Raw genomic sequence first — 25019 nt, forward strand, 5'->3', positions numbered from 1 at the left:
CAAAGGCTCCAGATGAGACACAAAGCAGCAATACTGACTCAGGAGGTAGCACCCTTTCCTGCGAGACTGATCCAGGACCTCTTTTCTATCTGAAACATGTTCAGATAGAAACTCAGGTAGCTTATATCTGAACATGTTTCAGTGTACGTACGGAAACCAGAATTACTCCTTTAGGTGTATGTTCTTCCAATCAGTGATCTTAGGTTCGGCTGAATCCCATCCACATCAAACTGACCATAAACATAGCCCAGACTGATAATCCAACAGAAACCTGATATATGTGACCACACACCTTCTCTATTTGGCGTGAAGGCATTTTTTTTTCTTCTGGATACCCATTTCTGTTTTTTGATTAGCAAAGCTGGGACATTTTCTTGTCTCTTCATGCCACAGACCCAGACAGAGAGCTCAATGGAAAACTGTAGTGTGCTTCCCTGGACACTGCAGGTTGGCTGTTGCTATTATAGCCATGTGTTAGTGCCATCAAGTTCAATGTCCCCAGTAACTGTATCCTACCTAAGAGTTTCTCCATCTGTTCAAAATAGATCTGCTATTCACTTCTTCCTTAACTGTAGGTTAGAGCATGTCTTAATGTTAAATACACCTCCCACAACACATGACCCATTTACAAAACAGGATCACACTGAATCCCATCTTGATGTATAGCAACCCCCTGGATTTGACACCTCCTTGGTGTCCCAGCTTCTACATTCTCACTTCTGCAAAGGTTATCTGCACTAATCCCTTTAGAAATGCTTTCATATGAACTTATTTAAGTGAGCAGCCATACCAAAAGAATAAGCACAAATCCTAGGAACTGTTACTCTACTTACTGGGGGTAATAATGTCTGACCAGTTTTGTCCACTTTGAATCATGTGGCACAGAATACTGTTTACTGGAACTTCAGGAGCTGCCATAGGAGTAATTAATTTGCAGAAGAGAATGCATTATTAGTCTACGGCAGCATAAGCATAGACATTCTTTGAGTATGAAAGTCCTCTTTTAGCATGGGGGCTTTCAGTAACTTTCAAGCTCATCTGCCACCCAAAAAAAAAAAAAAAACCAAAAAGAAAAACCATCACAGCCAAGCACTGTTCTCCCATCTCCAGCAAAGCAGTCAAATCTCAAGGCATGGGCTGAAGGGAAGAAAAGCTATAAATGTAACTAAAACAGGATCTATGCTTATGTTAGTTTCTCATTTTTTCTGCAACTGTAAAACTATTATTTAACTTCTTCATACACTGTAAACATTTTACAATGTATAAATAAGTTTTTATTAGCTTTATGAATATTTCTCAGAACACAGCAACCCTGTAGATATTTCAGTCATCTGGTTTTCAAAATACTGATCAAAATTATGTTTTTGCATGGGCAAAATATGAGAGAATGTCTGGTTTCCTATACTTACACTTTTCTGCAGAAATTTGTTTTGACTAAAAGCCTGACTTTCTCCAGCTTATTCTTAAAGACTCCCATTACAGTTCTGCTATCCCACGTCATTATTTCTTCAAACAGAAAGTTGTTTTCCCAGGCCACATGATTTCGTGGCTTCTCTTCCCCACAAACACACGCACACCCTTTGCATTATTTGCTATAAACAACCAGTGCACATGAGGGTCCTCTTTTTTCTGTTTCACTCCTAGCTGACATGCCACTGAGGATTTGCTAAGGGCCAGGTAGCAGAAATAATAGAAACATAACAAAAACAGTGACACTTGCTGTCAATCAGGGGTGTGGAGAGATCAATAGATAAAGCATCTGACAAATGGTCTCAGCTTTACCTCAGCTGAGCTTGGGTACTCCCTGCACTAAACACACCAACTAAACAGAGGGTGGAAGAATAACAAAAAACTTTCCACATATTCCTCCATCTCCCTCAGGAATAGTAATATTTCCTTTGGGCTAGAGTTGGCAGAAAGCACCTCTTCCATCTCTTTTCCCCCCTCCGTCCCCTTAAGTCCTGCACTGCCATTCTTGAATTTTTTTCCCTTATGCAAACTGAATGTTTTAACAGTCACTCCACAACATGCCTAGTTGCTTTGCTATAGCAGATTTTCTATCACCCTTTCCTAGGAGGTTCATGACCCTGTTTCACAGGAGAACACCAGGCTGCAGATCTTTTTCATATTCAAGCACCCCTAAGCCATTTACTTACTCAGTTTATTCTACCTGAGTTTTACTCCATCATGTTCCCACACACCTGCTTCAGAAGTGGAAGACATCTGGATGCAGCCCTCCAGCAATACCTCAGGCCTATGCAAACCCAGCACTTTTTAGCTTAGCACAGCCCCACACTGATGCAGCATTGCATCTCACAGAGCCTTAAACACACACTGCAGCAACTCTCCAGATACACACATATACTCTTAGTTCCAAGTGCAACTGCAGCATTGATTCATTCATTTCTGACCTCATATGAATTTGATTATCAGGATTAAGCAGATTACTGAAAGGTGAGTCTTAAATGGATGACAGAGCATTTAAAAAAAAGACATAATTAGCCAGCGAATCAGTATCTTTCTTTTGTGGAGAAAGGGGTGAAAAAGTCAGTCGGACTTAGTAGAGTAGCTTAACTTCTGTTCTTTAAACTACCATTTGGAGGAGCACCTTTACTACAATACAAAACACTGGTTACGAAGGTGTTTAGTCAGACTCTATGTCTAGAGCAGAATGGCAGGTGGTTATGGAAAATTATTATTGCAAACATGACACTATCATCTCTACTAGCTTTAAACATACCCTTTTCTAAGTAGGTCCTTGGTGCCCAAGGAGGGTCCTCCTCAGCATATGGATCACTGTACTCCACCACTGCTGCTTCCTCCTCCTCATAATCCTCTGGAGGTGGTGGTGGAGGTGGAGATTCATCAAACACTGGCTCATCCACAGGTGGTGGTGGGGGAGGAGTATCTGAAACTGAAAATAAACTGTAGTATAACCATGAAAATGTCTCTAGAACCACGGCAGCAGGTTGAAGAAATACTCTCTATCCCAAGTAGTTGCACTGGGACCAATAGCTCTAACTTGTGGAAATACACTAGACAATAAAATCCAGGAAAGAAAGGATCAGGTTTCTCCAAGAAAATTATTTCCTTTTCCCTCCCTTCAAATTTTAGATGAACTTGCAGAGGCAGTAGAGCAGGCAGAATTCTGGCTATATACAGACAAATCCTTCATCCACTCAAAACAAAAGCCACATCCAGTAATAAATCATAGCACAAGGAAGCAGCAAACTTACTGTTTTCTTGAACTCTGGCCACAAATCCCATTAGCGGTAGCTGTGGAGTTACCTGTAGGATGGAGGGGGGAGGAGGAGCAAGGGATGCTGCCACAGAAATTAAAAAGAGAGAGGCATTCAGTTAGAAACACAAAGCAGCAAACAGGAAAGCAGACATCATCACCACTCAGACAGTGTAGCAGTCTGCCAGACTCACATATAAAGACTAACATTCAAAGCAAAATGGCTCTTCAGGTGGTTTAAGGGTATTCCTAAACCTTACTTCAAGGAGATAGTCTCTTGTTTTTAAAACTTCCAACCAGCTCCTTTCCATAAGATTAAGAATCCATGCTGAATTATTCACTTAAGATGAAGTTCATTGCTACAGCAACACAGCACTTCCTGAACAGACCTAAGTAACAAATCTATCAAGAGGATTCTTTCCCTATAACCTTCCGCCTTTCAGATCAAATTGATATTTATAGAGACGACTTCTGTAGCAGCATCCACCAATCCTTAGTAATGAAAATTAATACAACAACTTTATACCAAAATGTAGGCCAAAAAAAACTCAATCAAATGCAGCAGTTATTTAAGGCGAAACAGCCCACTGCACTGAACTCTGAACGGCCCTGGTGCATTTACAGCCCAGAAAGCCAATCATATCCTGGGCTGCATCAAAAGAAGCGTGACCAGCAGGTCAAAGGAGGTGATCCTGCCCCTCTACTCTGCTCTCATGAGATCTCACTTGGAGTATTGTGTGCAGTTCTGGTGTCCTCAACATAAAAAAGACATGGAACTGTTAGAACAAGTCCAGAGGAGGCCACGAGGATGATCAGGGGACTGAAGCACCTCCTGTATGAAGACAGGCTGAGAAAGTTGGGGCTGTTCAGCCTGGAGAAGAGAAGGCTGCATGGAGACCTCATAGCAGCCTTCCAGTATGTGAAGGGGGCCTATAGGGATGCTGGAGAGGAACTATTCATTAGGGACTGTAGTGACAGGACAAGGGGTGACGGGTTCAAGCTTAAACAGCAGAGGTTTAGACTGGATCTAAGGAAGAAATTCTTTACTGTTAGGGTGGTGAGGTACTGGAATGGGTTGCCCAGGGAGGCTGTGAATGCTCCAACCCCAGCAGTGTGCAAGACCAGGTTGGACAAAGCCTTGGCTGACACGGTTTAGTGTGGGGTGTCCCTGGCCATGGGAGTGTGGTTGGAACTAGATGATCTTAAGGTCCTTTCCAGCCCTAACTACTCTATAATTCTATGATTCTATGTGAATTCACACTTAAAGAAGATACATTCAGCCAGTTGCAATGTTACTACACTGAACTGTGCTTTAAGCCAGGAATGAAAGTTTCAATTTTCTAGTTCAAGTAAAAAAGTAGTTACCTAGTTTTATGTAGGTTTAGTATCACTTTGCTAAAGTAACAGAGTAATGTTCTTTAAGCAAGTTACAAGATTACTGTTTAGAAGGCACACCTCAGGAACAGCACAACCAAACAATTTGTTAGTAGTGGCATACAAAAACATTTAGTCAGGTCCAAAAGACTGCGAGGAAAAAGGTCCACACTTCAGCTACCAGTACATCTCTTTAGCCTGCAGAAAACTACATTTCTGACCAATCCCAGAGCCAGTAAGAAAACTGCCAGGTATGATGCAGTATTTTTCAAAATTAATTCATGTCATCACAGCACATGATGTGGGCAAACTCCAGGGCATTTAAAATTAACGTCTCCAAAATTTCTTCTGTTGGCTTATTGTATTTCAGTAGAACTATTATCTGAAGTGCTTGGAATTTCTTCTGTCACTCACATTCACATTTCTTTCACAACTACAGATCCCAAACAAAAATAAAACCCAACAGAGCACCCCTGTACCTCCATATAAAGCAAGCTCCATTATCTCACCATTTAATTGATATTTCTTGAGAAAAACTGAAATAGATTTCTAATTACAGCTTCTCTAAATTGAGTGACGTGACCTCTGAGGATATTTATTCTTTCAAGTGTAACCACAGTAGCTAGGAAAAAATTGGTTTTACATTTTTTCAATGAAGGAAAAGGGAACTTGAATTTGAAATCCTACTTAAATGCAGTAATATTCATGATTTCAGCATCCTTGTGCAGCTCTGAAGTCCCTGCCTTTTTAATTATACATGCTATAAAAATGCTCAGTTTCAAAACGTTTCCTCTATTTGTCATCATATGGATTCACACAATTCATATCTATTACACGAGACTAGTATTTCCTGGGTCCCTTCAGCGCACTTTCTTCATGTACTGTTTCTTTGAAAGAAATAAAAGAGGCTCTCCACGTACAAAATAAATCACTCTAGACAAGCGTTCCAAGCAAATATGAAAAAAAAAAATCCCTTAGTTTAGTTTGGGTTATGCAGCTTAATCAAAATGGTGATGCTAACACTAGCTGACATCATTCTTTGTTTATCCATTTGGTTTGTGCTTCCATCTATGCATAGTGCAGGGACTATCCTATTTTATATATATACATAGCATATATATCATACTATATGATACGTAGCATATATATCATACTATATGATATGTACATATATACATAGCATATGTATCATACAATATGATATATAGTGACTCTAATCTAGTTTTGACATTTAGGAGCCAATACAATGAATATTTTATTAACAATGACTTTGTTTATAAAGGGCATCAAAAGAATTTTACTGTACCTCTGCTGTCTCGAAAGACAATATGAACACCAGCTTAAATGCTCCCTTCCCAGCTTCTTTCCATGTAGACCATTGGTAGATTAAGAGTTCATCAACACAGTTGCTGTAATTCAAAAATACCTAAGGGCACCTTCTACTAGACTGCTTCAGACTGGTAAGAATTCAGCTACACAAATAGTGTATAGTGCAAACCACCATCTACGTACTTGCCCGGTTTCTCCCACAGGGTTTTCAGCCTGTGCTGAATTCCGCACTGCTTAGACAGTGGTATGTAAGACTGCGAAGTTAAAACACTTTTTAGGTGGCATGGCTGGCAAGAGCAGCTTTGGGCAGACATATGCTGAGACCATTTAAGGTCTGCATTTCTTAATATTTTCTTTTCAGTTATTAAAAAGGTCTCACCATGAAGTAGGGAAATTGTGTTATCTTAGAACTGGCATTCAAAAGAGCAAGACAAAGTAAGGATCTTTCATCCTCCTATGAAACCAATAAATAAAAATGGCTATGCCAACATACTAAAACCATACTAAATGGAAGTGGAAAAACCAGCCTGCAAAACACAAGCCACAGCTGGCACACTCCTCAGCCTGTTGCAAGGTCTCTTTTTAATATCTTAAATTTGTGTTTTCTTCCTCTCTTCAGGAATGCTGAGAAACAATTGTGGCCCCTGTCCTGTAACTACTGACCCTGCTCTTAACAGACAAAACAGTCCTCCTGTTCTTCTGGTCCCATCAATTACACATGCTCAAGCATCCTCTCCTTTTAAGGTACAGGCCAAAAAAACTTGGATTTACTAACAGTTATAACTGCAAAGCTAATAAATTCTGTATTCTGCTAGAAATATATATATGAGAAGTCTGTTACTACAACTGCTTATTTGTTGTATCAAGTATGCCAGTATAATTTAAGTATTACGTTTGTGATTTACCGCTCAAGTGACTAATCACGATAATCATTATCTTCTTAGCCACGATTTAGTATGCAGACTGCACTGTGGTTATGTAACTTAAAGTCTATTTGGCATCTTCTGTGATTACCTATTAACAATGCAATGGTGGCTTGAAGAGAACTACCCCTCTGCTAAAGCAGAAATGCACAGCAGTTGTCAGAAACTCTGGATATACTAAAAATCCTCTTTACTGCTAAGGTAATCCTGAAAGTTTCTTTTATTGCTATTGCCCATTCCTTCTTGCCTGTTCCCCTACTGCCTTCAATATGCACATAACATGATTAACACCACCATGTACTTCAGGCAACTGGGCTGCAATTTAGTTATATACCCTCCTCCACCCCTCTGTCCCCAACAGGACCATCCATTTCCTTGTCATGTCATGCACAAACACGGCAGGATAATTCATAAGCAGTAACATTTGAGCCTGATCAAATCTTTTAAATGCAGATTGCTGCATTTGACCTAATTCTAAATTCAGTGATCAATTAAAAAAAACAAATCTAAACAAAGGGGGGAAAAAAAAACAACAAACCAAAACCAAACCAACCAAACAACAACCCCAAACAAACAAAAACCCAAATAAATGCACCCACACAAAACCAAACCAAACCACTAAAAACCACCACCACAAAACATAAATGCACTGTGGTACTTCCAAGTCAACATACAACCTTGCTGGTAATGGGTGATTTCTTAACAAGGAACCTTCAGTATACTCTCTGCATCTTTCAGCAGCTTTGTTAAAAAATAGTCTCCCTTACTCTAGTATTGAAACCTTCATGTCACTTCAGAAGCACAGGAAAAGGACTGCTTAGATAAAAAGCTACTGTGTTATGCCTGCCACACAGACATGCCATTCCTTGTTACTATCTCATACTGCTTTTTAAGACAGGTTGTCTATTAAAATAACATCACCTGTAGACTTAACAGATAACACAGCTCCTTTGTATCCCATACCAAACACCATGATGACTCCAAGGTGTCTAATGCTTACCCTTGTATAACAAATGCAATTTCTTGAACTGACCATTAATCAGAATGAAAAAGCATACAAAATAAAGACTGATTAATGAAGAATCAGTGTTCTGGTGCAATGTCAAATACCCATCCATCCACAAAGCAGATATGTGGCACATGGTGTAGTAAAGGATTTAAGCTTCTCTGATAGTGACTGTGAGATCAAAAGTAATTTATCTGGCAAAGCCAGCATTGTTTTAAACTGCTTGGCATAATGGAAGCTGAACACTCTGTACTTTGACTGCAGCTTTGGCATGGCTACCCGCAAGGTACTGGAAGTCACCCGAGACTAACTGCAAAATCTTCAGTGGCAACAGAAGATAAGATTTCAGAGACCTGAAGGCCTCTCCATTCACCTCTGTGTTGAATTCAACAGAGCAGAAAAACTTTCTTACTTGGATTCTGGTTATAAAATGGCCCTCCGTTCATCTGGTTCTGAAGGCTTGTCTGTGATGTGATTGAAGGAGGACGCCGATATGGCAAAGATCCCCCTATTGTTGGGGGTGTGTGTCGAGATGCAGGTCTGTTCATGCTGTAGAACTGAACTGGGTGACCTAGGTTAGAAAGAGAAATGTATTAGCAAAGAGAAGAATGATGACTGCCTTTTTATATTTGCATTCAAGATTCAAAGGCTTGGATAGGTTTTTGGGTCTTTTTAAGACATCTGCATCCTAGGAGCTGTCAGCCAGTTCAACTGCAAGGCTGACAGGACACCGGATATCTCAATAGCAACACAAAAGCCAGCTCTCCCTACTGCCTCTAATCAGCACTGCTCATAAAATACAAATACAGAGCTGTCTAAGCTACAAAGCTTCAATACGAAAGAAAATAATTCCCAGTTATCCATTCTATACAATGCATCTTAATAGCTGCTTGCAAATTTAGTTATTTATAAACCTGCAAAAAAGTTACACTTTGCAGTTCAGCAATTAAACATCATATACATACAAACTAACTGTATGCCATTTCCAAGATTCAAAGCTGTTACCTTCTACAACAGAAAAACCACAATACTAACTATGCTAGTGCTATTCAGGAAATATGCAGAGTCATCTGGGGAGAAGAGAATGTTAGGAACTCCTTGAAGAATGAAATAAATACTCAAAGGCCCTTTCTTTCAGGGAGCTGTCAATTGAAACAACTCAGAAACTTGCTCTCCATTTCAATCACTTCCTGTATCAAAATAATTGATCCTGATTCTAAGCAAGCAATAAATGAAGCAACACCATTAAGCTCTCTTCTGTATTCAAATAAAGTTCTTTGCCTTATATGCTGTATATAATAAACTGGATTTATTATAGCCATATGGGTTATTACCCTCCCTGACTATTCTGCTTCCACCACCTATGCTAGAAATAAATTTCTGAAGAAATGCAAGGAAACCATGGGAGAAGGGGTGGTCACTGTGGCCGAGGAGAACTGCACGGAGGGGAGTTAACAGGGCAGCAGAACAAAGAAATGGGCATTTTTTTAAAAAACCTGCACTGTTTTCTCCACTCTGCTTGGATTCCTTCACAAAGCCTCACACTAGGTCAGTAAATAAAATGCAAGTTGCTTGCTGCTCTGTTACTTGCTCCTAAGAGCAAATGCAAAAAATTCACATTCTTCCTGCTTTGCATGGATACATCCCCAAAAATGCACATTTTACAGTCTGTCTCCCTGTTTCTTAATGCACTGGTAAAAATTGGTGGTGATTAGAATGATGTGAGGAGAGAAGAAAGAGGCATAAGAGATCCTTAAGAACCAAAACCTACAACTTCATAGATGGTAAACTATCCAGTCTCTTCAAACACTTTTTTTAGAGGAGCCATGCAAGCACCCTCACAAGCACAGGGCAAGAAAAGATCTTAGAAACAGTAAGTAACCAGAAATTTCTCTTAGGGATTGTGAATATGAATTTATAGCCATTAAAATATTAATCTCTGCTTGATTTTGATTAAAAATACAGAGGCATTATGGCTTAAGTAGAATATTGACAGTACATCAAAAATGGAAAACTGACTAAGGGCCCACATGACAGCTCATCATCTAATCATGGAAGTAGTTTAGACAACAGGATTATCTTCTAATATCAAAATTTACTACAGTCTGGAAGCTTCTAGTCAGAATCATGGATTCTAGCATAAGTATATTCCCATTTTATATGTGTCACAGCACCTTAAACTAAATACGATTTCAGGAATGCTTCTGGCACCTGGTGAAATTCTAAGAGACACCAACAGTAATAAATACACAAACCTATTCAGACCATTGTGATCAGCCTCCACTATAACAATGTAACAAATGTCGCAGGTAGCCCTGTATGAATTTTTCTGTCTAAAGGAGATCTTTACAATGCAGGTGTAACTCCCTGTTCAAAAGCTGATACTGAACAGCCTTATAGTCATGCTGCAACTTAAGCATATGAGAAAATGGAAAAGCACAGGGTAATTTCATAAGCATTAAAAAAAGCAATTTGCAATATACACCATACATACCATGTATTAAAACAAAATAATTTAGCACTATTCTGCATAATAGAAAATTGTATTCGACCTGACACTGAACACAAAAATAAAAAAAGCCTTTATCAGTTCATTGAAAGAAGACCTGTCATTTGAAAGCACTGAAGAGAAAAGTCATACAAATTATACTTTGTTAGATGCGCTTTTTTTTATTCTATCACTGAAAGAACAATCAGACCCAAAACTATCAGTGCTGGTTCCCCCAGCATAATTATTCTATGAGAGTCTCACTATCCATACTGTAATAAAATTGTAATAATTAATTATATACATGTAAAAATAATAAAATGAAAAATTATTGCTCTTTTATAAAACTAGCACACCTTGAATTGTTTGCTGTAGCCATTACCTTATAACTGGGTATTAGCAGATATTTTCTAATTATATTTTAAAACATAATTTAAAAAAGGTCACTGCTTCCGAAGTAACTTTGAAAAGCCTTGGAGCGTGATCACATCTGGGTTCCTCTGCCCACCAGCTGGAGCAGACACTCACCTGTAGAGGGTGTGGAAGAAACAGCAGGGGGAGTTGGAGAGGTGAAGCCATCAGCAAGGGGCTGAGCTCCTGCAGCAGCAGCAGCATCTGGGGCAGCAGAGGAAGGGGCAGGAGCAGGAGGAGTGGGGGCAGGAGCAGAGGTAGCAGGAAGGGGAGCAGTGCCAGCCGAGCCAGCAGGGGCTACGTGAAGAGAGGAGGAAGAGGTGGAGTTAATAAGGAGATATGTTAGCAAGGATTAGAGAAAGCTGCTGACTATTCAGTGTTAGCTCTTTATTAGATGCATAGTATTTTAGAATGCATGAGGAGATGAGAGAAAAACGGAGCTGTTAAAAAAAGGCTCATTCCTATGTAGACAGTAAATGAGGGTCAAGCAAATCCACTTCTTTACAGGTCTGAAGGGAACAACCCAGAACTTCTCACTGAAAGCCATCACTTCTGAAAGATGCTTTTACACCTTGCTATTTATGCTTCTATCAGCAACATGGCTGGCTTTAGCTTTGCATAAATTAGCTAATACAGAGAAGAGGAAAGCCAAATATGTCCAGTTCTTTGTTTCAGTAGCATCATGTATCTCAGATTATGCTGCAAACCAACTATGCACTTCACTTAAAGGACTGAGCAAAGGAAGAACAGTACTAATGTCACTTCCTATTTCTGGAAAGACTGTGGCAATTACATTGAACAAGTATCTTTTTGTGACAACTATGGCTTGCACTAATGTACCAAAGATTTACTCTGTGCCTGCCTCTCACTTCATCTAATTTTCTAAAAACATGCTTCTATGTATCTGCACAGCCAGTGAAAGAAACATGTATTTGCTTAAAAGGACAAGGGAGAAGTTTCCCCCAGCCTACTAAAAAAGTAGTTGTGCCCTACCTAGTTACATGTAGGCAGCCAGGCAAAAAAAAAGTGATAAACAAATTAACATATATAATATATGAAACAAGCATAGGAGCACATCAGACACTACCAAAAAAGATATTATTTGATTCAAACTCAATAGCAAGCAATTTTCAAGGCTTACATATTTCTGGATAATGAACTTTGAGACTTCCCTTGGGGTTCAGGAGACTTGCAAAAGCTAAAGGTTAACGCAGAGTCAGAAAGAGGAACAGTAAGTTTCCCCTTACCTGGATAGACACTAGGAGGAGATGGTGTAGGAACAGCAATTGGAACACCCACACTTCCACTTCCACTGTTCTCTCGACTGCTGCTCCGACTACTTGGATGGCTTCCTCCACTACTCCCACTGCTGCTGTAAGAAACCAAAATAACCCATGGTATGAATATGCTGCTGTGTATCCCTCATATAGCACCTTACTAATTCAGAGAAGTAACAGGAAAAATGAGAAAAGAAACAAGGATGATATAGACCTATATAAAGCTTAGTTTTCCTAAAACTCTGCACTTTGACTACAATACGACAGTTTTTTCAGTTACTGAACCAGCCCAAAAATGAAAAACTTTTGCAAACTTGTTCCACAGCACAGCATTCCACTATTGTTAAACTCTACTAAGCAAAGACAGACCTTTTTCCTATAATGCATAAAACATGTAGACTGTTTAGACCCTGATTTGTGTGCTTTCATATGAGACTACAAGAATCTGGAAATTTCAAGATAATGAAGTAAAAGTTGGATTTTCTTATATTTTAAGTCCATCTGTTTTGCCATCCTCAAGTGCTTATGATGTTTAAAGATTTCAAGGGTAGTATTTAGGCCTGTCACATCACTGAACTTATTATCCTACAGAAAATGCTAGCCTTCTGCAGAATCTTTGGTAGTATAATCCAGCTTTATTCTGTGCTTGTTGTTAGCAATAGCCTCAAAATACAATGGTCTTTTTCAGCTACTCAATCTATAAACATCAAAGACTGTTCAAACAAAAATGTGACCATAAACATACTGTGCATGCCTTCAACATGTAGAAAGCAAGTTGTGTACAAAGTCTTTTCCCAGTTCTGAAAGCATTTCTTAAAATATCACCATCTACCCACTTGAAAAACATCACAATTTTAGTAACTAAGTACTGTAACTAAGTGATGGCACTAAAATAAAAGTGACTAGGGGATTAAGTGAACAATCTTAAAATGATTCACTATTCTGGGTTTATTAGAGTGCATTCTCCTCATGCCAAATGATGTTCCAAGTCCATATTGTAAATTAGCAGGTTTCACTGTAAAGGTACAGATGGATTTGATATTTATCATAGCTTTTATTGTCTATGTGCTCATACAATACTAACCACACACTGTACAGGACTACACTGAATACCTGTATGTGCGATTCCTCTGATTCACAGAAGCAGTTCTAACAGGGCTCTGTTGTGAGGGAGCCATATTGCGCGTTGGGCTAGGCACGTAGTCATTTGGTACCACTGGAGGACGTACTGGCTCCAATGTACGATAGGGAGAGTGACGCCTGCCCAAGGACAAGCACATATCAGAAGCAAATTAAAATAATACAGACAAACCTATAGATTTTTCATTCTTAAAAAGACAGCTACATACTAATCAGTAGTAAGAGCTAATGAAAGAAAAAAAATGTTTTCCTGCAAGTTTGTTGTATCCACTTCATAGGATGAGAAAAAACAATTAAGGATTTCTGCATGTACTTCAAGCTTCCTAATAATAAACTCTGTGTTGCACATCCCATTCGTGTTTTAAAAGTAATCCATATATTGTTTTAAAATAAAACACTACAGTTTGTACATATATACATAGTAACATACCAACAGACTGCATTTATCCCAGTTATAACACATTTTCCTAAGGTCAAAGTCAAGTTCACAGACTTAACAGGAAAGCACTTTCATCACACACAGCATAAATAATTAATGAACAGTGCCACATACTAATTTTCCAGTTGTTTAGCACCATCTGTCAAAGCCACACAGTTACTGATTTTTTACTCTAAAGCACATAGTTGTAAGTGTTCTGCAATGATAAAGAAGTTCCTGTTGGGAAAGTAATGATGCCCGCTGTCTTCTGACAGAAACATGGTGACTGACACGAGACACGATCAGTGTAAAGAGAATGAGAACATACACCTCTTGACCTTTGTGGATGGTCAAAACAAACAAAAACAAAAAAGCAAACCCAAACAAAAATACCCAAACAAACCCCACACCACAGGAAAAGAAAGAATCTTCCCTTTTTCCCCCCTCTTGTTCACCAAAATCGTTTATAGATTTGGTAACTGCACTTACCCAATAGTTCCTTTTCCTGACATCGGTGGACTTGGTGGCTTCTGGGTGGGTGGGGTTGTACGAGGCAGCCCACCCATCTTCATATTCTGTGTGCTGACCTGCACAAAAGAATGAGGAGAAAAAAAACAGCCTTCACTAAGCTCAAGCTTATAGGGGGAAAGACACTGAGATGCCTTTAGCAATTAAGTAGGGAAAAGTTGAAATGAACAAAAAAAATTGAGAGGCCATGCATTTTATATGCAATTTCCACTCTGCTAGAAATCAAGAGTTGTGCTCAAAGGACTCTTTATTATATGGGGGTTTAAAAAATTGTATGTACAAAGAGTGAATTTGCCTTTAGGCTGTCATATAAACATTAAAGCACTAACAATATAGACACTGTATCTAACGTGGTTAAACCCCCCAGTCACCTTTTGAGATAACGACAGCTATTTCAGTTTGCATTACTGAATGGTAGGTTTGCAAAAGTATTTTTGAATACTCTTTAAAAATACTAAGGTTTATCTGACAGGTGACAACTCAATATAATCCATACAAATATGTAAGGGTCAAAGTAATCTCCAAATATGATCCATTACTGGCTCAATGTTTTCACAGTATAATTTTTAAAGATAATATTTATTGTAAATATTATTTATGTATATGTAAACCTAGAGAGAAATCTATATGGAGAAAAATAAAAATATGTAATTTTCCCTCCACCATATCTGTAGCAATTTACTCTCTAAGAATTGATAAATAAACAGATGGGGAGAAGAATATTTAGCAGTGATGTGATGTAACTGTGGTTGCCCACTCCCCCTCTTTCAGGGTAAAATACTGACAAAGTAACTTTTATATAAAAGAATTTACTCTAGCTTACTTTAAAAACTCATCTGCATTTCTGGCTGATTGACCAGTATAGGAATTCTAAACAATTGTTACCAGTGTAGGCATTTTGCTTATGCCAGCCAAGCATAATTCTCTCAATGCATACACCCTTACAGAAATCAATACACAGTCTTCCTACAACTCTGTTAAACAGCTGTGATTTATGAATGCTCAAACAAATGCTCAGACAGAGGGATATTCAACAGACCTAACTAAGCATCCTTACATCCCTTTTGCTGTTGTTCTGTAATGCTTTATTTCACAGTGTTTCTTATTTCCAAAATGTAAGTCTTGCCTACTACCCCTACCCTCCCATGTATAAAAAGAAACAGAGACGAAGGCATTAAGAGTATTTGCAAACATCAGTAAAGGCAAATTACTCCTTTAAAATTTGACTATAACAACTCATTTAAAACCCTGACAATGTTGAGATTTGTGAATTCATAAATATTGCCAACAGTGTAGAGTAACATATTCAATATTCTAATGCACTGAAACTCAATTCCCCGGCTCTAGATAATCCCAGTGCTATTACATTTTCAATCTGCTGGGAAGAAAAGAAAATCAAGCACTGGAAGTTGTTTGTTGGGTTTGGGTTTCTTTTGTCAGATTCAAAAAACAGATGTTTGGATTTAGTTGTGCAATAATACTTTGTAATGTCAATTTAAAACATTATTTTGCATAGTCTTATAAAGTCCTTTAAGCCAACTCTAAGCAACAAGAAATCTAAAGTTAATTCAAGTGGGGGATGAGGTAAGCACTGAACTACAACTACTTGAAGGGAGGAGGGTAAGTGTAAAATATTTTATTCTATACACGGAACATTAAGAAACAGCACAAAATTAGATTTTTTTTTAAAGTTGCAGCACCCCTGTACTTCCTTTTTAATAAGATGCCTGTTTTACTCACCCACCTATCTGAGTTGCCCCAAAAAAAACACCTTAATAGCACCGTCTCTTGCTGTATTTCAAACTGCCTATTAAGCCTACAGGGGCAGGGGTTTTGAAAGTTTTCAGATGACAGCAAATGTCAACCAATCTGCATGCCCCTGAAAAGTCCATTTAGGTGTTTCAAACCTATTCTTTCTGACCAGGTGAGGTAACCACTAGCTAACACTTTACAGTTGATGTAAGTTTCCATATATTTAACCATAAAGGCTAATTATTCATATACAATCACTGCAGGAACAAAAATGATGTTTCAGGCTTCCACTGGGCTAGAACCACACATAAAGGACAGTAGAAGTGGAGAATGTAGCGGCATCACACAGTATACAGTAAAGTAATACTTTGCCAAACACATGACTCCAGTGACAGCTAGCTACTTTCATTAACACTGCAAATAAACATACCCTTGACAAAGGATGAGAAGTAAGCTTTAGAAAATACAGCCACAGAAGAAGTGGATCCTATTTTAGCCAAGAAACTACAGCCACAAAGCAGCCATCCTTAAGAAAGACTAAAATGAAAGATGGGGAAATGCACTGACAGCAAACTTAGTTTCAGACTCTGTGACTTTCCAACACTGAAATCAAAATGTTGGAAGACCAAGTTTACAGGGCTGTCATCAAATCTGACATCACCAATGGCTTTAAGATCAGCTACTGTAACTTCCCCTTTGACTTATGGCCAAATAACCATAGAAGAGAAATAAAGATTATAACATTTTTCCAACCGTTCTGGGCAGATCTGTGGAAATAATACCATACAAACCACTAAGAAAGCTTACAGACTGCCTTGAAGAAAGTAAAATAAAATTTAAAACTACAGAGTTGCAACTTCAGTTGAGATACAAACACTGTCACAATTCCAGCTGTCCCCTTCTACGACAACTTCTACTAGGAGAGGGAAAAAAGGGGAAGAGAGGGCAGAGGGGAGACGGCAGAGAAAAGCCATTAATGCCCCCCTCTTGCAAAATTTTACTCTATCACCTTTTCTGTTTTGCACGTATGATTGTGAAGATCATTTCCATACACAAATTCTCACCCACACACATCCCTCTTACAAATCCAAAGCAACCACCAGAACTCAGGTCATATTTGCATTTGTTCTCAAGTTTCCAAAATCCTTTTTCTGGAGTACAGTGGAATTTGCCAGAAGTCACCCAGTTTCTGACCACATTTCCCCTGGCTCTGCTTAGCTGAAACTACCTAGATACAACTGGTTTAAGTAGAGGGTGAAAGCAGAAGAACACATCTGTCTGCTGGTGGCTGGGTTGCAGGACCCCACAGATCTATCGCTGGTGTGTAGCTGAAGCTTGAAAATTCTTTTAGGGAACTGTGTGGCAAAATAAGAGCCGGCAACCAGAAACACAAAGGATTATCTCTGCTTCTGCTCACAGCTGCCAAAAGAGCTAACCACTGTGCTAAAAAAAAGAAAAAATTAAGACAGTGGTAATGATTTGGGCACAATGCTCACTAAAAAAAAAGAAAAAAAAATGGTAGCTGACTGTTCTAAAAATGGGAAGACAACCCTGTGAACAGCAAGTAGCACATGGGGTATACACAGAACACATGCACAGATTTTTCCTTTTTTTTTTCCTCTTCTCATGGAAGCAAGGAATTAGAAAATATTACCAACTATGGACCACTGTTTAAAAAGGATACAATAGTATTTCATCCAGTATTTTCTCTACTAATCTACATTGTCAGTTTAGAAAGGTGACATCTGATGACTTTAAGATGCAATACAGGACTGACTAGAGCCCTTAGAAAATTGTAATAAATAAGACTTATTTGTCCAATTTTTATTTTTGGCAACTAGTTTTTCCATAGATCCCAGTGATTAAATCACCTTCTTAAGGTGCTACATATGACTGAGTTTCATCCATAGTTATATTTTTAGAAACAGTTAAGAGATTAAGCTTCTTTAGCACTCCACTGTATAAGAAATTTGTAGTGAAATAAACAACACTGAAAAACTCTGCAGTTCATTCAATTAAGTTCTTAGGAACATTTTCATGAGCAAAAAAATTCACTGAACAAGCAATGCAGAAACACACAGTTGGACAGATGCAAGAGCTGCTCATCAGAGGTGCAAAACCTACAAAAACTGTTTGCACCAAAGCACTGTGTATTTACATGGCTGCAAGGCACTTACCTGTAACAAAGATTTCAATCCACGGGTTTTACTCTTCTGAAGAACATCTAATTGGCAGTCCAATTACCAAAACAAAGTGTTTTGGTATGTTATTAGGTTTTGTTGATTGTCCTTTTTGGGGGTTGGGGTTTTTTTTTGTTTTGGTTCCCCTCACTGCCACACGGCACACACCACCCCACCCCCCGAAAATCCTGAATATCACCTATTCCACACACTCAAATCTCAGAAGGAGCTACTTTCTAAAGCCAAAATCAGGCTCAGCCTAGAAATTTTTAAGTGGTGCTTTACTGTCATACTGGATTTTCTAGAACTTTCAGTATGTCAAAAGAATCATGTTTTACTCAAAATCTGGTAAGAAAAAGTGTCCCATCAGTGATGTTCCATGGATCATATTTAGAAACTTCTAGCAGCTACCCAACCTTCTTGAGCAACTTGAGATCTGACTCCAGCAAAAACAACCTAAGGCTGAATGAAACCTACCTTCTGAAACCTCACTTTATCTTATTAACACTACAGAAAGGAGGCACAGATTTTTGACCCATTATGTGCTACCTCAAAGTAAATTCCCTTTCAGGCTGTGCTCAGACACTTGAATACTTACTCTGCATATCTAATTAAACCATATGTTTGTCCGCTGATATGAATGTCTAAATTGCAACCCTGTCTTGGGAAATGACCATAAGCTGCAGCTTCAGCAAGTGAATTAACTTGTTTTCACCACATCCACCTATGTAAAGTAACTGAAGAACCAAGTTTGGCAAATCAAAAAGGTTTAAACAACGTAATCTTCAATTGATTTGCTGACAGCAGATGCTACAGATATTCCTTTGAATTCTAATTGACATTTTCTTCAAAATCTGTTTTAAGTTTAACCTACCCAGACACAAGCACAGTTAGCCCTGCTACAGTCAATCAGTTTACTATTGCAACTGTTGACGAAGTGCTCTTTGCAGCCATGAAAAATAATGCAGGCTGAACATGTCATATCCAATCTCTCATAAGTAAAATTATTTTTCACATGGAACTAGCATTAGTAGCTGTCTTTTAGCTTTCATCTCTCACGCCAATGAACAGCAGCTCTAGAGATTTAACTAGTAGCTAATGTCCACTAACAGAAGCTATGCTGCTTTTTGACTATTCTTTTTTTAAACCCTCACGTTTTGGCAATGAGTTGATTGATGTGTTGTGATTTCCCAAATCAAATTTCTGATCAGATTCACTCTAGTGAAAACAAAGAAACATTTTAACTTGCATTATAACAAAAAATGTTATTTTCATTCCAAACTCATAAATAGAAAAAAATCACTTTCTCTGAAAAGCTAAAGGCCCTTATCAACATGGCAGATGAGATTAACTGATACAGTACCTCACATAAAATCCATAATTATATATAAATTTATTTTTAGGATGGTCATTACTTGTTTATAACTGAAATTGCAAAGTGCAACAAAAAAACAGCTGAGTTTACAAATTGTTTAATGATTACTAGGAAAACGGTCATCCAATATGAACTGTGCCCAGAATAAGCCATCTTCAGCATTAGATGTATCCATTTCGTGTGGATACAGACAGAAAGAGCCAGGGAGAAGATTTTGCAATTCTCAAATAAAAAGCATTTAAACACTATGTGACTTGAAATACCATACCTCACACACTTATGTAAAAATGTATTTCAAATGACATGCAAGAAATCTGTCATTTATTAAACATTTTCCATTGTAATCGGATGTACTACACAGACTTAAATACATTACTAAAAGCACCACCTGGCCAATTCCATCAGGACATCACTGGGATACCTACAGTAATACCTGGCTTTACAGGCAGTCTTCTCAGGAATATTCAGGATTTTCTTTCAGTTTTTTCCAGTCATGGAAAACACTTAGTAATGAAAAATATTTCACATTAACTTGGAACGTCATTTAATTAATATACTCATACTACATGTAAGTATTCTGTGTACTTAAATACAGTTCCCTCTTTAAAACTGTAGTAGGCTGCTACCAAAAAACTTTCATTCCCTCTTTTCCCAAACCAGTAGCACTTCAGGAAAAAAAAAGATTTCTCAATACCCAATGAAGGTTAAGACCTATCAAGTAATGTGCTATGAACTCCAACACAGTATCATGTAACATCATTTAACTGCTTGTCTAATTGATTTGATGCTTCTTATTGCTACTTCTGCAGCTCCTAAGGCTATTAGCATTTAAACCTTTTTACAGTCCTTGAGAATTTTATATCACTCTGGGTTCTTTGATGTACTATTCATTCAATACTCAACTAATATGTATCACGTAGCTTGTTGTTTAGGATTTATATTTTGCACAACTATCAAATCTGTGCAAATTTCTACATATGAATGCATCTCAGGATTTAAACAGTGCTAGCAGTTTCTGAAAAAAAAAAATAAGGATACTGCAACTTTAAAAAATAACACAGATTTGAATTTGTTACAGACCTCTGGAGCCCATTATCTGAGCAATCTCACACTGAAACATTAATCCGAATCAAATCATACCTTACACCGCATATAGGATAAAAAGAATATTACACAGGGGGAGGCTCATATTCAGCTGCCTAATTAACTGCACCTTTTCATCTATACAAGATTAGCACAACATTCTCCCCTTGTAAATCATCTAGTAGGTATGCTGAAGACAGTTAATATTTTGCCACAAATCTTTTCAAATTAACTGTATTAGCTTCCTTACATAAACACACCGATTTATATCACAAAATGTTTATCTGCAATGAAATCATTCAACAGAAGGTCTGACAGACAGGAGAGAGAGTGGGTGTTGTTTTAAACAATCCAGTAACATTCATGTTAATCATCTCCCCGTGTGTAATAATCTCAGAAGAATAAGAATGGAAATCCAGCCCTGGGGTTTCTTACCTTAAATCTAAGCAACCACTTAATGCATAAATGGAGCAAATAAAAGAGGTAAGGAAAAAAAAGCATTGAAAGGTTAGTTGGAACTTCAGGATATGAAGAGAAAGGAAAAAGAAAGAAAAAAGTTAAGCATTCAGCATTAACAAAATAATGTATCAGTAGATCATAGAAAGAGTGATTAAAGCAGAATGTGTCATGAACAAAAAGATTTTCAAGCTGAAACTTTTAACATACATTGATCACTAGGCTTTTACGTTAACACCTTAAAATTAATGCTCTGATTGTACAATGTTTATGCAAGTTGTTACAGTGCTAACAAAATGACAGCTTCTTTCAGAAGGAATTATGAGATCTAGATGGATTAGCTTTAGAGATTAAATTATTTGAGCTGTCAAAGAATAGCCTTATCAATACTCTGAGCTCATTTAAACGGTTACATGTATTAATATATTTACAACAGCCTCTAGAATATTAAGATACTATTTCCTTTCTCAGCTAGTATTTCTTTCCTAGACAATGTTGTTAGTTAACTCTTAACCTAATGTCATGACATCTCTCTTGAACAAATGACAAGAGCAAATCATTATGTCTTGTAAGAAGTACAGCACTCTATATGGATACTGCACCACATACCAGTATTTTCTAAGCTGTATTTTAAAACATTTATCAACAGCTAAATCTTATTTTAAAGCCTAAGTGCTAGCTTTTTGACAGAGTTCTACGCCTTATTGGCATGTATCTACTCTTCTTTCCGCACAATAATTTTTTTTCAGAAATAACTACTCTTTCCATTTCAATGTGATTTGATCTCTTTTCAGTTCAGCTAATCTGAATGTACTATTTTTGTAAAAAAAAGAAATATGCAGAATCTCAACAGCAGAGCATCCAGAGTGACTACTCTCTTTCATCCACTTAGAACAGACCCTAATGTATTAAAAAAGAAACAAACAATCTGATTTACTAGAAAAATCTCCTGTCTTTGACTTCAAAGTTCTATGGCTCTATTAACCAAAACAGTCTCTGCTTCATACAGTTACATGGGAAAACCAGGTCCCCCTGTACTGGCCAGAGTGGCCAGTTACATAAGAGAGTCCATGACCTTTTCCTCAATAGCATTCCCTGATAATTATAGTACCTTAATACACACCACTTTGAATGGATCTTCTTTTCCTTTTTCCCCCTCATCCTCTTGACTAAAGAGCTCTGAAGACTTTGTAACTCAAACATTCAAAAAACTTTAAAATCAAATCTCTTTTAGAGAGATCTTCAGATTCCTGCAGCATTGTAGCTTAGAGGGGGAAGATGAGGAGAGACTTCTGGAACGATAGTGGCACTTAAATTCTCACCTCTAAAAAACACATATGGTAAAGCACCTCTTCCTGAAGATGCTTTGAATTTCTGAATAGAAGGAATAGGTGCTCCAGTGCCTATACTACTTCTCTCAACATGGTAGACTGGATTTCTTGGCCAAGCACAACAAAAACAGGTTCGTAAGCACAACTGGCCACTTCCTCCCATCAGCAATAAAATGTTTCTTTCTTCTGTGCTGAAGAGAGGATTAACCTGATTGATCTATGTATCTTAAGGATAGCATGATTTCAAGTTTTCCACTTATTGTTTCACAAGTACACAATACTTTTCATTTTCTTGATAAATACAGTACATTGTAAATAAAATTTGTAAAATGTTTTCAGCATTCCACAAGCATAAGAATGGATGCAAATACACATTTGACTCATCATCCATTTGATGAACTATGTTCTTTCAGAATATACCTCACTGCATCAGTGAGTACTGTTCTGCTACACTGAAGTAAGTGGGATACCAGTTATAATGGTTTAAAGCCTGTGCTAAATAAGATTGTGTTGCTGACCAATTAAAAACTATTCTTTAATGAGTTCTAAAACAATCTCCTTGAAACAAAAGTGATCATTAAAATATTAGCAACAGTAATCCTGCAATGTTAATATGCTTCATCCACATCCAGAACGAGTTCTGCTGACCTGCATAAATTCAAAAATTTGCAAGAATTAGCAGTAGATTTTAACACAAGACTCGTAATAATTTCTGGGTGAAAGCTGTAGTTAATGCTGGGGTTTGTTGGTTTGGTCTTCCAAAGCAAGCTTGAAAAGTCACTTGTCTTTTTAAAATCTGTTTAAAGTTACAAACTGAGATTGACTCTTTTAGTAGGAAATGGGGAAGAAAGACTTTCTGTTAAAGAGCAGGATGCTGAAAGACTTTGAGAAAAATTGCTTGACAAAGATATTTAAATCGGACTGTTCAGAATTTGAATTTTAAGAGTTTGGTTAAACAATCTTTGCCATTTATATAGCTATCCAAGCAGACAGTTCAAATGGAACAACATAGGTAACCTAATGCAGTTAGGTGTCAAGCAAAAGAAATTCTGGAAGAAGCACCTTACCTTACTAGTACTTAGCAAGTTTACAAATTTGTTAGTTTTTCATGTGAAAATGACACTGCTTTATATTATTTACCTTTCTTCTCCTGGAACTTTAACACTGTCAGTGTCCTCTTTTCCATATATGTTTTCCTGGCAGCACAGGTTAACAATGAGCTCACACCTGCTAAGACCTGCTAAGACTGTTTACATTCAGGATGAGCTTTTAAAAATGAGCATAAATAATTTCACACATGATATTACTGCTGTTGTGTACACTGATCTAACACCTGCGTACAACAGCCACCAGTTGTGTCTCAGTCTGATCTTTGCCCTGAAATGCCTCCTTTTTTCCTAGTCTTAAAAGAGAAAACCAGCTGGCTTCAAACTTGGCAGCAGTATTCCCATTCTGAAACCCCATATGGCACTAAAGTTGTAGAGCACTCACTTTAACAAAGCGTATCACAGGATACGGGTATCACTGACTGACAGAAGAAAGAAAAGGCAGCCCATAATACTTCTCACGCAAACCCTTTTTTTTCAGGTGAGCTTCAAAGTAAACCAGTGGCAATTACAGCTGGATCATAGTTTGTGGTGCTAATTCAGGCAGGAAACTGATGGTCATTACCCTTTCAGTCCCCAGGTATATCCCTGGCAACTGATCAAAAAAAATAAATAACAGCATCACACAAGTAGGCATTCAGAACCATTTCAGAAGGTGAGACCCATAGTCTCAAATATCCTCAGAAATAAGGTTCAGTAGGCTTGCAAGATTTAGAAACACTGGGACAAGGGAACAAGAAGAAGCAACTGCAAATTGGACAGGACTCCTCTTACGCTTATAGACACACTGGCCAAGCAAAGAGAAACTGGTGTATTACTACAAAAAATAGCAAGTTATTTTGAAAATATACAAAGACAATGTATTTGCAGTTTGGCTGTTTTAACAATATCACCTACCTTCACTCCATGTCCAATATCATCTAGAATTGTATAATCAATAGGTTTCCTGATGTAGCGAACTGGTCGCTCCAAGTTAGCTGGTGCAATGATTTTGTGAGTTCTTGAGGTGTTTTTGTTTGTAGTCAAGATACCAATTTCTCTTCTAGCAACTTTTTCTTTGTGAATGTCCACCGTCTACAAAAGACGCAGTGTATTTACTAACAGTGGTATGCATTTGAATACAGAGTCAGTATAAAAGAAAACTGAATTAATTCTAATGTTTTGAAGATCCCTGTACACTGTGCTAAACACATCACTACGTATTCTTGATTCCATCATCTTTGTTCAATTTACTCTTGAACTTGCCACCTCTATACCCACACTAACAGCTATGGGTTCTTTGGTTTCTCTGTTACTGTAACTCTTTACAGTTCAGCAAAATTTCTTCTCCCTTCCATCCCTGGTAGTTCCCATCAATTTACTGACACAGTTTTATACGATTCCTTAAATTATCCTTTTTAATTTTACAAATACTCTCTAAGCTTGTCTTGAAATAGGCTCCAACTAGATGAAGTTTAAGGATACCTTCCCAAAACTTAACTTCTGTGACCTGAAAAACAAATCATAAGTAGGTTTTCTTACACTGTAAACCAGTTTGCTATACTAGGACTGGTAGTCATGTGATAGAACAAAATTTCACTCAGACAAATCGATAAGGTATTTTA

The 25019-nt window shown here is 37.7% G+C and overlaps 2 protein-coding genes across 8 annotated transcripts in view; one reads left to right on the plus strand and one right to left on the minus strand.

Moving 5' to 3' along the window:
* The window catches only part of RAPH1 (Ras association (RalGDS/AF-6) and pleckstrin homology domains 1), a 108809-nt gene extending 100399 nt beyond the window's left edge, over nucleotides 1-8410 (plus strand). The window contains exons 17-18 of the transcript XR_004549902.1: nucleotides 6561-6685; nucleotides 8135-8410. The gene's annotated coding sequence lies outside the window, so the exon portion shown is untranslated. The remainder of the gene's footprint in view (nucleotides 1-6560; nucleotides 6686-8134) is intronic.
* The window catches only part of ABI2 (abl interactor 2), a 71905-nt gene that overhangs the window by 7862 nt on the left and 39024 nt on the right, over nucleotides 1-25019 (minus strand). The window contains exons 3-9 of one of the 7 annotated variants that reach the window (XM_034065406.1): nucleotides 24313-24489; nucleotides 14094-14191; nucleotides 13160-13306; nucleotides 12017-12138; nucleotides 8283-8441; nucleotides 3237-3323; nucleotides 2741-2914 (exon numbers count right to left, since the gene is read on the minus strand). In XM_034065406.1, the coding sequence (XP_033921297.1) occupies nucleotides 2741-2914; nucleotides 3237-3323; nucleotides 8283-8441; nucleotides 12017-12138; nucleotides 13160-13306; nucleotides 14094-14191; nucleotides 24313-24489 (964 nt within the window). Of the gene's footprint in view, nucleotides 1-2740; nucleotides 2915-3236; nucleotides 3324-8282; nucleotides 8442-12016; nucleotides 12142-13159; nucleotides 13307-14093; nucleotides 14192-24312; nucleotides 24490-25019 lie in introns of all 7 variants that reach the window. The other 6 variants (XM_034065405.1, XM_034065409.1, XM_034065408.1 and 3 more) reach the window with 6 other exon arrangements.

Source organism: Melopsittacus undulatus, chromosome 8, assembly GCF_012275295.1.
Source record: "Melopsittacus undulatus isolate bMelUnd1 chromosome 8, bMelUnd1.mat.Z, whole genome shotgun sequence".
NCBI lineage: Eukaryota > Metazoa > Chordata > Aves > Psittaciformes > Psittaculidae > Melopsittacus > Melopsittacus undulatus.